Genomic DNA, 14,266 nt, shown 5'->3' with positions numbered 1-14,266 from the left:
CTTGCTCTGACATTGCTTCCAGAGGCAGTTTGTAACTCAAGGATAGCTTATATTTACGTGCTACGCGTTTTTGCACTCGGCGGTCTCGCTCTGTGAGCTTGTGTGGCCTACCACTTCGCGGTTGCGCCGCTGTTGCTCATAGATGTTACCACTTCACAAGAACAGTACTTATAGTTGACCGGGGCAGCTCTAGCAGAGCAGATATTTGACGAACTGACCTGTTATTTTTATTATCAAATGTCTTTTTACTGTTTTATTTCTTTACTTACCTACACAGACACACATACTTTTTAATCTTTTTCTCAGCACTATTGGTTAGAGCCTGTAAGTAAGCATTTCACTGTTGTATTCGGCGCACGTGACAAATAAACTTTGATTTGATTTTGATAGAAAGGTGGCATCCTATGACGGTGCCACGTTGAATGTCTGTGAGCTCTTCAGTAAGGCCATTCTATTGCCAATGTTTGTCTATGGAGATTGCATGGCTGTGTGATCGATTTTATACACCTGTCAGCAATGAGTGTGGTTGAAATTGCCGAATCCAATAATTTGAAGGGTGTCCATATACTTTTGTATTTTCAAAAAGTTAAATATTTTGTGAATGAGATGTGATGGTAAGGTATTTTGGCAAACTTCCAAAAGGCAATTTTGTGTTCCCTTTGAGCATTGATTCAAACGGTCTCTCCCCATCAGGTTGGGCCAAACAGCATCGCTGCAAGGGACGGACGCATAAGAGAAGGAGACCACATTTTACAGGTAGGAAACTATTTCTTTCTATCTTGACCCTCAGCCCCTCTTTTCTCTCTCTCGTTCTTTCTCGCTCTCTCTCGTCTCCTCTCTCTCTCTCATTTCTCATCAGAGGTGACATAAACACTTTTTTATATCACCTCCCTCTGCCATTGTCTCCCAACACGAGAACCCATTCATTTTTAATGGCACCATAGTAAAAGAGAAACTCACCCCCTCTGTGACGGTTAGCGGGGAGGAAATGTCCCTCTGGCTGTTTTAGTTACCGACTCAGCATCCGACTGGGCTTTTTAACAGCCGTAAGAGCAGTTTAAGGATGAACCGTGCTCCAGATATACCCCCCACCTGCTTCTGGGTAACACACTCGCACATCCACAAGAATGCACACACACCAGATCTCTTCCTTTTCTACACACACGCACACCCCGGAGGTAGACTGAGAGGCTCTCCATGTTATTACCCCTCAGCTCCATCCCTGGGCCAGGGAGGGTCGGTGGACCCTGGAGGCTACTAGTACCCCCTCCAAAGAGAGTCTTCTGGTGGGGTTAGAGACACAAACAACAGAGTCAGTGGAGCTGTATGGACCATTATGATGTTATTGGAGAGGGGGGGGGGGTTCTGAGCTTTGCTCTCTTGTAGGGGGAAGGGTGGAAAAGGGGGATGTTTTAAGGTGTAATCGAGGGGTTGGTGTTTCATAGGGATAAAGTAAGGTCATATATTTGGGGAGAGGCAGATTGGGGGCTTCGTGGAGAGAGATGGATAGTCATGTTTTGGGGGGTTAAGATTGTAAAGGTTGTAAAGGCTTACAAATATGTTTTAAAATACAAATCTGAGCGGTAGATCTCCGAATGGGATCTCGGCTCGGGGAAGATTGGTGATCACTGGTATTAAGTGTAAGTGTTCTGTAGAGTCTGAGAGCAGTAATGGTTTTGGGAGGCAGAGCCACAAGGTTGTTACAGTAATGTGGGTGAGAGTGCTGGAGACAGTGGAGAAATGCTTTTGAGGAGAATGGCAGAAGTAGACGGTAATGTCTTTTAGAGAGTGGTCTGTTTTCAGTCAGAGTGAACTCTCAGAACAACAGAGTGATGTGTTTCTGAATAAGGGTTAATGAGTCAGAGAGAGAGAGAGAGAGAGAGAGGGAGGTGAGTACATGGTGCAGTCATGAGAGGAAGAAGATTGAGCGTAGGGTAAGCACAGTTTTTTTTGTTGCAGAGAGATAATGTATGGCCGGGGCTAGCTGCTTCCCTAATTGTCTGTCGCGTGGCGCCTTGTCCATGTGTGCGCACGTGTCTTTCGTGCATTGCAGGTCATAATGTGTTGTGCGATTGTATTGAGCTACGAGGCAAAGCGAGGGGAGAGGAGTTTGGGTTAGTGGCTGTGATCCATGCCTCCACCCCAAGCACCCCTTTACTATTATCCCATGCTGACAGGGCCATTACTCTGGTCAGTGGAAGACGGACGCCCCCCTGTCACGGCTCAGTTAATTGTGTGGGGTGTCTGTATGTATGAATGTGTGTTGCTTCCAGATGCTGGATGCTTTCAGGAGCAGAGCATTTCTAGTGCAGACCATCGGTCCATAGACCACTGTCCCATTCACGATCAATCCAGCCAGCCTGGCCTGCTATGAAATACTGACGGGACACATAGAGTGCAGATCCCCTGGAAGGAGGAGAGACAGGGCCTTTAGCTGTCTGCCAGCTGGGCTCTTTCTACAGTGTTAGACTGAGATAAAAAAAATATAAAAAGGAAAGTGGCCCTTCCCTTTGTGTGTGTGTGTTCTAGCGCATGTGAGTTATAACAGGACAGTGTGTGATATACTGTATATTGTGACTCCTTCCTCCACTTCAGGTTGCAACCTCTCTCTCTCTCTCTCTCTCTCTCTCTCTCTCTCTCTCTCTCTCTCTCTCTCTCTCTCTCTCTCTCTCTCTCTCTCTCTCTCTCTCTCTCTCTCTCTCTCTCTCTCTCTCTCTCTCTCTCTCTCTCTCTCTCTCTCTCTCTCTCTCTCTCTCTCTCTCTCTCTCTCTCTCTCTCTCTCTCTCTCTCTCTCTCTCTCTCTCTCTCTCTCTCTCGTGTTTGTGTATGAATAACAGTGTGTGTTGTTTCCACAGATCAATGGTCAGGATGTGCAGGACAGAGAGGAGGCTGTAGCTGTGCTCTCCAGTGAAGACACAAGGAATATCATACTGCTGGTCGCCAGGCCCGAGATGCAGGTGAGCTTACTACCACTGATGAAGTTGAAGGAATTGTTTTTTTTTACCCCAGTCCTAATAGTTTACTAATCTGGAGAGATGTATTGTAAACTATTCCTTTTAACGGTAAGCACAGGTCCATACTGTAGGTCCGTAGGATCAATACACCAGTCATTAAGAGGTCTTTTTTATTCATGACATCCCGAGATAACATACGTGACACCCAAAACACAGCCCTAAGGCTGCACATAATACCACTTACGTTTCTTAGATGAAACATTACACGTCCCTGTATAAACACCACCGCACATCATGTGTATTTTTTTTAATATAGTGCCGGCCGCTGTAATTGACTTCCAACAGTACACCATAAAAACTAATGGCATGCTAATATGCAGTGAGTTCAGGCCCAAGGCCATGGCGAACGGTGTGTGTGTGCGTACACGTGCGTGCGTAGGGCTGTGGCGGTCGTGAAGTTTTTTTGCCGGCTGGTAACTGTCAACCAAATATCTCCAGGTCTCACAGTAATTGACCGTTAATTAACATACACTTGTTCAGCATCTCTGGGCTTCCACGCACAGCCCACAAGCCACTGATGCAGACCTTTGAAACATCTACATTTTAAAAAGTCATATAAATCTATTTAATACAACCCACACCGTCACAATAAATCCGTGATTTGATTTGATTTGATTTGTAATGCATTCTAAGGTAGCATGATGTGACTCAAATGGCGATTTGAAAAAATGTTGTTTCTTATGCCGGCCGCACATGCTTCATTAGTCTGTCATTCACAATTTGACAAGCACGTGATAATATTCTCACCCATCAGACTATTCTCAATTTCATTTGGGCTTTACATGTAGCCTACTAATATACTGTATGTGTGTAATCATTTTTTATTTAAAAAAAACATGTTATTGGTAGCCTGCCCTCAAATAGCGAATGGATGAAAGCGCTTCCTGTGCCAGGTAGGCTACACCCGTTTTAAAGTAGATAAATTTAAGCACAAAAGAGCTGGGATCCTCTTTTAAAATACTGTAGTGGCCAGTCAAAACCCTGTTTTCTCCAATGCGATTGCACAATTGACTGGGCTTGTAAGAACACATGTGTCTCTAGGCTCTGCAGGCTATGGGCTCTCCAACCCTGTTCGAGGGATCCTAAGCCTATAGGTTAAGTTTAGAGTGATTTGGCCACTTTAGTTGTGATTACAAACCTTATCAAAACATATAGGCCTATGGGCGCGGCTACATGATGCTTATGAATATGATTTGAAAAAATCGCAAAACAATGCAAACCGCAGTTTTTTTGGCCGTAGACGGCACATGCTGGGCATCATTCACAAGTGATAAACCCATCCGACTAGTGCTTGGCAATATGGCCAAAATATCATATCACAATATAATTTTTTATTTTAAATACAGTGTAGTGATATTTGACGGTATTTTATGTTTTTGATTAATAAAAGTTATACAGTATGTATGCTCTATGAGTAGTTAATGACCCTAGGGTGGCAACACATAAATAAGTGATTTCAACAGGGCTTTCTACATTCTGACTGTTTTACACTGTTTAATAATCCAACTTCAAACAAAAAGGATTTTCATCATTTCATACCATTTCTGTAGTTCCGGGAATTGTGTCATCATTTCCACACTGTGCCACATGATAGGGGCAAAACATTGAGGTCTAGTTCATTGGTGAACTGTTGCAATCATGGAAATATAATTATTATTTACATTTTAGTTATTTAGCAGACACTCTTATCCAGAGCGACTTATAGTAGTGAATATATACATACTTTTTTTTCATACTGGTCCCCCTGTGGCAGTCAAATCCACAACCCTGGCATTGCAAGTGCAATGGTCTACCAACTGAGCTACACGGGAATATTCTAATTCAATAGTTGTAATATAGTGGGCAGCACCTTGAATGTTTATGACAATGAATGAAAAAGCCAGGGAAGAAAATATTGACAGGGTAGGAACCAAAGTGTTGGTCAATGTTTCCAGGGGACCCTAATTAGATGTTACATCCCATGTTGTTTTCTTACCTCGTGTATCTAGCCAGCTAGCAAAAGTATTCATGTTTCGCCTATTTCTCTCTCATTTAAGATACCGTTGCACAAACAATATGCTTATCTAGGCCTACACCCGCACTGGTACCAGGCTGTATTACAGGGGTTCCCAAACTTTTTTGTCCCACAAGCTCATTTTGATATCTGAAAACCCAAACCATGTGAAAAAAATAGGATGTAATTAACAGCCAATGTTTATCTTTTAATTTGGGTCTATGGCAGTCATTGCAAATTAGTCTAACACAATGTATCTTCTCTAACCAACACTAATGAGATGGGTGCGCTTGATGTGTGTCGCGTCAGAGCTTCTCAAAGTCAGGGGGCGTGGTGGGGCATGCGCACCTCATCTCTGCGGTCACATCGTACCGGGATCAATATTTGGTTTTAATGCAGAGAAGATCACTGAATCCAGCTTCACACAGATATGAGCTGGCGAAGGGTATGATGAGTTTTATGGTGATTTCAAGACAACTGGGAAGTCTGAAAAATACAAGGTCAAATCGTGACGTCAGTGATCGTCAGGTCAGAATTTTGGAGCTCTAGAAACAGACACGAGTTCCCGAGTTGGAATTCCAAATCGGGTGACAGTTCAAAATATTTTTCCTACAATGTGATTTTTTTCTCATTTTGACTGTCATAGTTGAAGTGTACATATGATGAGAATTACAGGCCTCTCTCATCTTTTTAAGTGGGAGAACTTGCACAAATGGTGGCTGACTAAATACATTTTTGCCCCACTGTATATATGCAGTTGAAGTCAGAAGATTACATACACCTTGCCAAATACATTTAAACTCAGTTTTTCACAATTCCTGACATTTAATCAGAGTAAAAACTCCCTGTCTTGGGTCAGTTAGGATCACCACTTAATTTTAAGAATGTGAAATGTCAGAATAATAGTAGAGCGAATGATTTATTTCAGCTTTTATTTCTTTCATCATTCCTGGTGGGTCAGAAGTTTACATACGCTCAATTAGTATTTGGTACCATTGCTTTTAAATTGTTTAACTTGGGTCAAACATTTCGGGTAGCCTTCCACAAGCTTCCCATAATAAGTTGGGTGAATTTTTGGCCCATTCCTCGTGACAGAGCTGGTGTAACTGAGTCAGGTTTGTAGGCCTCCTTGCTCGGCACACATTTTTTCAGTTCTGCCCACACATTTTCTATAGGCTTGAGGTCAGGGCTTTGTGATGGCCACTCCAATACTATGACTTTGTTGTCCTTAAGCCATTTTGCCTCAACTTTGGAAGTATGCTTGGTGTCATTGTCCATTTGAAAGACCAATTTGCGACCAAGCTTTAACTTCCTGACTGATGTCTTGAGATGTTGCTTCAATATATCTCCATAATTTTCATACCTCATGATGCCATCTATTTTGTGAAGTGCACCAGTCCCTCCTGCAACAAAGCACCCCCACAACATGATGCTGCTACCCCTGTGCTTCACGGTTGGGATGGTGTTCTTCAGCTTGCAAGCCTCCCCCTTTTTCCTCCAAACATAACGATGGCCATTATGGCCAAACAGTTATATTTTTGTTTCATCAGGCCAGAGGACATTTCTCCAAAAAGTACAATCTTTGTCCCCATGTGCAGTTGCAAACCATACTCTGGCTTTTTTATGGCAGTTTTGGAGCAGTGGCTTCTTCCTTGCTGAGCAGCCTCTCAGGTTATGTCGATAAAGAACTCTTTTTACTGTGGCTATATATACTTTTGTACCTGTTTCCTCCAGCATCTTCCCAAGGTCCTTTGCTGTTGTTCTGGGATTGATTTGCACTTTTCACACCAAAGTACGTTCATCTCTAGGAGACAGAATGCATCTCCTTCCTGAGCGGTATGACGGTTGCGTGGTCCCATGGTGTTTATACTTGAGTACTATTGTCTGTACAGATGAACGTGGTACCTTCAGATGTTTGGAAATTGCTCCCAAGGATGAACCAGACTTGTGGTCTACAATTTTTTTCTGAAGTCTTGGCTGATTATTATTATTTATTTTTTTTCCCCATGATGTCAAGCAAAGAGGCACTGAGTTTGAAGGTAGGACTTGAAATACATCCACAGGTACACCTCCAATTGATTCAAATAATGTAAATTAGCCTATCAGAAGCTTCTAAAGCCATGACATCATTTTCTGGAATTTTCCAAGCTGTTTAAAGGCGCAGTCAACTTAGTGTATGTAAACTTCTGACCCACTGGAATTGTGATTCGTTACTTCTTCACCATGTTGTCTGTGTCGTTTGCCCATGTCAGCTCCTTGGAGATGTGTACGCCGAGGAACTTTAACGTTTTTTTACCGTCTCCAGTGCCTACCTCCTCTTTGTAAGCCATCTCGTTGTTGTTGGTAATCACGCCTACTACTATCGTGTCATCAGAGAACTTGATGATGGAGTTGGAACTGTGTGAGGTATACAGAGAGTACAGGAGGGGACTGAAGACACACCCTTGTGGGGCCTTCATGTTGAGGATCAGTGTGGAGGAGGTAATGTTGCCTACCTTCACCACCTGGGGATGTCAGAATGATTAGAGCGACAATGGAGCGCTGAGTATCAGGCCATTAGTGACTGGCCGTTAGCAGTTTGATAGGCTACTAATGACCATCAGCGGCATCAGAGCGCAGTTCTGGAAAAGCCTAGTTACCGTGACTCAACGGTCACATAGCTCGTGACTGCCGGTGTGGCGATAATTCGGTCACCATAACAGCCCTTATGAGTATTTATGAGTATGAGCCACTGAGTACGGCAGATGAGCAATGAGCCATAATGGACTCTCTACCTTCCCCTTTTGGTAATTAAATACGCCTCTCATAATACATCTAAAGTCTTGGCTGTGATATGGATCCCATTGGTTTGAGTCGAGCAGACAAAGTGCTGATGAATGACATTGAGGAACCAGATCAGAGGTCAAGATCCTCTGCTCATTGAAATATATTGACTTCATCTATATGTGTGGTCAGGCAGGGATATTTGATGGGGACATTGTTAATGATCTATCAACAGTTTTATAATGCTTTCAGCTATTGCAACACAAAAACTCCATGTTGTGTGTCTTATTGTGGATCTCGAATGGCCAGTTAGTGTACGCCAGGGCTTCTCATATTCTGGTTTTAATCCTTCTCTCTCTTTTCTCTCCATCTTTATTTCACTCTCCCTTGCCCCCCCCCCCCCATCTCTCCCTTTCTATCTCTAGCTAGAGGAGGCGTGGTTGGATGATGAACACAGTGAGTTCCTGGAGCAGTTGAAGATGGAGATGTTGGAGGAGCAGCAGAGAGAAGAGATGGAGCTGGAGGCACTACAGGAAGAACAGGAGCAGGTGAGACCCACAGGGACAGACCAACGTGTTTATTCTCTCATTTTGTATACAGAGCTTTTACCTGAGGAACAAGTACGGTCCCACAACCCTAGGGTCAAACCAAAGAGTAGACCATGGAAACCAACAATCTCAGAGTGTATACTTAAGGCATAATGCTACTACATGACTATGTAAACGCTTGACTGAATGACAGTCATTACTGGTTATAAGAGAAAGGCTGTTGTAGCTTGAAATAATCAGTAACGTTAGGTGGAGCGGATGAGATTATACCAAACTGTGTATTGAGGTTCTTTCAAATCTGATGGCAATATCTAATAATATAGTTTGAAAGCTTTATTAATACGGAAGAGGGTGAGGAGCATTTTGAACCCCAAAGATTGGGGACCACAATTTAAAATCTTAGTTTTTTTTTTGAGATTAGCAAATATGTAAATGGGTAGATAGGGAAGTTCAAAAGACTGCAAAGCATGGGGAAGAAATGACAATTCCCAGCGTAGCAGAGTAGTGGTACAGAACTCCACAAGAATGAAGGGAATCCCCGTGGAGAACCCAAAGCACTGACTTTTTCAAAACTATTTCAGTCTTTAGAAATTTCAGACATTTCAAATAGTTATGAATATCATTTCCTTTGTTCTAAAATTCCCAGTTTCCACAAAGTTGTACACAAGAGACCTATGCACTTCAAGTTGTTGTTTTTTTTACAGATATTTGTTTACAGATACAGTAGTATGTTAATTTGATCACACTGTTGACAGATAGTTTTCCTGCAGTCAACTCTGGACCTCGAAGTCAGTTTCACTGCTTTTTTAAAAATCTAACCAAGGACCAATTTAGACCTGGCACACCTCGTAGGCCATAGGGTAAGAGTTGAATAGCCCTGATGTAGACAGTCTTTTAGCTTTTTTTACTGAAAAACTTGTGATATTCATTTTTCTTTCAGCCCAGAGGAACACAAGAGGATGACATCACTGCCACCTGTTCCTCCCTAACTCAGGACAAGGACAGTGAGCTGGGGATGTCTGACCACAATGCCCTTCTAACCCACATCCAGAGACGACTGTCCCAGTGCCTGAGGGATAGACAGGACACTGGGCATCATCGTCTGGACGAAGAAGAGGAGGAAGAGGAGTTGGAGGTGGAGGAGGGTGATCGCTTCCAGCAGCTCCTGGAGCTGAAGTGTCAGATCCGTAACAGCGGGGAGTACGACCTGTTCTACAGCAGACACAGCACCATCGAGTGTAGTCTGGGAGAGCCGGCTGGCGGCGTGCAGCATGAGCTCCGCATGCTCAACGAGGAGCTCTGCAGCATTGAGCTTGAGTGCCAGAACATCATGCAGGCCCACAAGCTCCGCAAGGGACCGGGGGGGACCCAGAGAGACCAGGTGCAGCAGGTGTCAACCATAACCGGCCACCCCGTGCCCACGGACCAAAGCTTCCTCCGAGGCAGCAGGGACTCGCCCATCAGGGGCAAGCTGGCTGACATCAACAAGCGCCAAGAGAAACCGGAGAAGTCAGACAAGGACAGCTCGAGCGCCTACAACACGGCAGAGAGCTCGCGCAGCACGCCGCTGGCCATGGACCGATCCCCCGAGCACTCCCTCCAGAGGAGGATGGTCACCATCACCAACCAGAGGAACCTCCGCAGCAGCCTGGCAAGCCTTCATGCCACAGCCAGCCCCAGTCATAGCCCCAGCCCAACACAACGGTCGCTCCACCGAACCCCCATCCCAGGCAAGGCCAGTAGCCCCGACCACAGCCCCAACCGCTACGAGTCGGACCAGACTGCCCCGGCAGACGATGAAAGAAGCGGGAACGGGAAGGTGAAGCCTCAGCATCCTCCCAGGGCTTCCCAGATCCCTTACCTCTCCCCGTCCCGTAGCTCCCAGCACAGGCAGCCCAACACCAACATCCCGGCACACTACCAGAGCTACATGCAGCTGATCCAGCAGCGCTCGGCCGTGGAGTACGCTCAGAGCCAGCTCAGCCTGCTCAGCGTGGTCAAGGAGCCCCAGTTGATCCCCGCCAGCGAGCCCAAGATGGAGTGGAAGGTCAAGATCCGTTCCGATGGCACGCGCTACATCACAAAGAGACCCATCAGGGACAAGATCCTGCGGGAACGCGCCCTCAAGATCAAGGAGGAGCGCAGCGGCGGGATGACCACGGACGACGACGCTATGTCCGAGATGAAGATGGGGCGGTACTGGAGTAAAGAGGAGAGGAAGCAGCATCTGGTCAGGGCTAAAGAACAGCGGAGGAGACGAGAGTTCATGCAGCGGAGCAGGCTGGAAAGCCTGAGGGAGAGTCCTCAGAGCAGCAGCGAAGGACGCAAGGAGGTCAGCATCATCGAACTGAGCCACAGGAAGATGATGAAGAAGCGCAACAAGAAGATCCTGGACAACTGGATGACCATTCAGGAACTGATGACTCACGGGGCCAAGGCCCCCGATGACCCCAGGGCCAAAGTACATAACGCCTTCCTGTCGGTCACCACTGTATAATATACAACAAACACAATCTACAGCAGTGTTTCTCAACCTTATTCATACCAGGGGCCAGCAAGCTATGGTTCTTACCTTATATTAATAGGGACTAACATGAGAACTGACTAAAACATGAGTTTCAGTTATTAAACATCTTAGGGACCGGTCGGCAACATCCCAGGGACTGTTCCTGGCCCTTAGACCAGAGGTTGAGAAATACTGATCTAGCTACAGTACCCCATGTGGTATAATATACTTGCCTCGTTCAATGTGGCATTTTTATGAGGACGATAGTAATATTTTCACAACTTTGTTACCCGAAAAAATAGCATTTTGTAAAGAATTTTAACCAATGTCAATTTTGTTTATATTTTTTTCATGTTTTTTCATGATGTCACCCTCTTCCAGATCCAGAAGCACTTTTGTATGAGATTACTGTGCAATTATCTTTCTTAGTTGATCGTTTTCTTAGTTCATCCTGTGAAAATGTTAAATTATTTTCATATTTCTGTTCAGTTATGCAGTGATTCCAACCCACGCAGATCAAGAGACTTGGACTCCCTCAGGGGGAGACATGTTGAATTGAATGTACAGTACGGAAATGTATTGTAATCCTACTTCTTGCCGGTCTAGATTTGATGAACCAGCCATTCGATTTATCGTTCAGGACTTTCTACAAATGTCACAGATACATTCAGAACATTCGGCCAATTCCACACGAGAACATACGACTTCAACTACAACCACTGATTTACCAAATATAAGGATCACATTCCTTCAAAACAAGATGGTTAAGTTGACATTTGATAAGGATAACTTGGACTGAATGCATACAGCTTCTACCTGCATAATCTAAGGGAACCAATGTTGAGATAGACAGATAGATACATTAGCTAAGGAGGACTGGACTACCTGACCTATACCGTTTACAGTATGGATCATCTAAGCTTTTAAAGCCAAGAATGTATCCCCATTCCAAAACAAAGGACCATTTGCAATTTCCTTTGCAATCATTTTAATTGCAAAGGATTATTTTATTCCAAGAGGCTATGAAGACTAGCTGTGATATGTTGCAGCCAACAATTACTCTGTCGTGCATCAGGAGTTCTTCCAATGCAATACTGGTAAACCCTCTTTCGTAAGATTTTGCATATTTATGTTTACATAATTCTTTATTTTCCACACAGTAGGTATTGTACAATGTTAATGTTTCTCAACAAAGCCTTAAACAGTTGCCAATTAGATTCATGTAACTTTGTTGTGGCAAGAAATTCGTTGAGCTGTCTATGGTTCTCTGTTGCAGCTCAAAATGGTTCAAACTTGAAGCTCAGGCTTCACTTCATGTTTTTAACAACGCCGGCTCATTTCAGAGCCAACACAACACTCTGTATGCTTGTACTTACTAGTTATGCATTGGATGATTGCCAGTGAGCAGGACTCATAACTTGGCAGTACATTTTCCAATTGTGAAATCAGGTTTTGCATATGTATAACTGCATACTTTTCAGTCTGGTTCTGTGTACAGTAGAATACATACTTTTCAGTCTGGTTCTGTGTACAGTAGAATACATACTTTTCAGTCTGGTTCTGTGTACAGTAGAATACATACTTTTCAGTCTGGTTCTGTGTACAGTAGAATACATACTTTTCAGTCTGGTTCTGTGTACAGTAGAATACATACTTTTCAGTCTGGTTCTGTGTACAGTAGAATACATACTTTTCAGTCTGGTTCTGTGTACAGTAGAATACATACTTTTCAGTCTGGTTCTGTGTACAGTAGAATACATACTTTTCAGTCTGGTTCTGTGTACAGTAGAATACATACTTTTCAGTCTGGTTCTGTGTACATTAGAATACATACTTTTCAGTCTGGTTCTGTGTACAGTAGAATACATACTTGTTTCAAACAGCTCATTTTCAGTTTAAATATTGTAAATGTGAACTTTGAAACCAACTCCTGTATTTGTTTCAAGTCAATGTCAATGGTCTTATTTCAAGTAATATGTAGTTGGCACACTTGTAGCCAGGTAAACGTGTGGTATAATTGTGATCATTGAAAAATGACATGAGAATAAATGATAGTTTTTTTTCTTCCTTTATGGAACGTTTGCAGTTATGATTTGACTGTCCTTCAGTCTGGTTCTTTATGCACAACACATCACGGTGCTTGGAAGCCAATTATGTGTGAAATGACTGTTAAAGTTATAGGGTTTCAAACAGCAACAGTATATGTGATTGAGCTCTAACAAGCAGAAAATCCAGACTTTAGACTTTAAAATTGCTTTTAGTTTCCTTGGTTAACTCAAATAGAAACGTTATGTCACATTCATAAATTAAGTTGTGAATCTTCAAGCATCATTATCTCGTGCAGTTTTACTGAGATACTCACAGTTTATAATGAAAATAGAGTATCTTCATGCATCTTGCATTTCTTGGGGAAGTCATTGTCAAGAGATTATTTCACATGAGAACAGTCTGACAAATTGTTTTTGGAAAAGAACGGGCTTGTTCATTGGACTCATTTACACCTCAAATGTCTCCCTCTGAAATAGATCTCTTCTTTTGTTTAATATTAACAATTAAAAATATCACCTTCCACTCGGATGGCTCTGAGTTCATTAAAATATATCAACCACTAAATCATTTCAATGGCCTGTCATGAAGTATAAGGGGAACGCATTGGGATACTCCAACCATTCCTCAAATTATCTTTCGATATGAACCGTTTGTCGTCTATGGTTGAAATTGAAGTGTCACGCATACTCGCCTCAAGACTTGCTTTATACTCATGGGTTTTGCAGTTAATTGAAACCCTCTCTCGTTTTTAGAGACTGAGCTATCCATATTGGTACAATAAAGACATAAGTCTCCCCTGAAGTTAAATGACTGTCTAGAGGAAAGAAGTTTCATTTACTCACAAGCATAAGTCTAAACTCTCCCCTTATTTCTCTACGGACATTTACCCCGACACTCCGTTTCTCTTCCCTCCTTCCATTACTTTCTTCATTAGTGCCACTTGTCCTGGACATACACATGTCTTCCTGTTGACACTTTCTCAACACGCGTCACTAATATCGGAAGACTTGAACCAAGAAGATGACCGATTAATAAACATTGTGTTCGTACAACAACAAAAGACGGCAATAGTGCCGGTCAACTCTATAACAGGCGACGTGTTTCTCTTTCCAGGTGATCAGCAAGCAAAATATGATCCACGTGAATATTCAATCAATAAATGTGCTTCTCATAAACAGCTTTGCAAAACATTGTCTGGTCATTTATGGCAATACGCAAGGCTCTTGGTAAAGTGATGGAGGACATAAGACACCTATCACATGTCCTCGACCTTCTCTCTTTGACGCACGTGGAGGAGTGTGGAGGAGTAATATGTCGTTGGCACACTTGTAGCCAGGCAAACGTGTGGTATAATTGTGATCATTGAAAAATGACATGAGAATAAAACTTTTTT

At 43.3% G+C, this 14,266-nt stretch overlaps 1 protein-coding gene across 2 annotated transcripts in view; it reads left to right on the top strand.

The window, feature by feature from the left end:
• Window positions 1-12,891, top strand: part of LOC109889650 (PDZ domain-containing RING finger protein 4) — a 200,705-nt gene extending 187,814 nt beyond the window's left edge. For both annotated transcript variants that reach the window (XM_020481235.2, XM_031823151.1), the window contains 4 exons: window positions 694-756; window positions 2,856-2,957; window positions 8,196-8,318; window positions 9,259-12,891. In XM_020481235.2, coding sequence (XP_020336824.1) covers window positions 694-756; window positions 2,856-2,957; window positions 8,196-8,318; window positions 9,259-10,815 — 1,845 coding nt within the window. In that variant the 3' untranslated portion in view covers window positions 10,816-12,891. The remainder of the gene's footprint in view (window positions 1-693; window positions 757-2,855; window positions 2,958-8,195; window positions 8,319-9,258) is intronic.
• The last annotated feature ends 1,375 nt before the right edge of the window (window positions 12,892-14,266 follow it).

The sequence above is a fragment of the Oncorhynchus kisutch genome, linkage group LG4, assembly GCF_002021735.2.
Source record: "Oncorhynchus kisutch isolate 150728-3 linkage group LG4, Okis_V2, whole genome shotgun sequence".
NCBI classification, from domain to species: Eukaryota; Metazoa; Chordata; class Actinopteri; order Salmoniformes; family Salmonidae; genus Oncorhynchus; species Oncorhynchus kisutch.
This window is presented reverse-complemented; position numbering and strand designations above follow the sequence as displayed.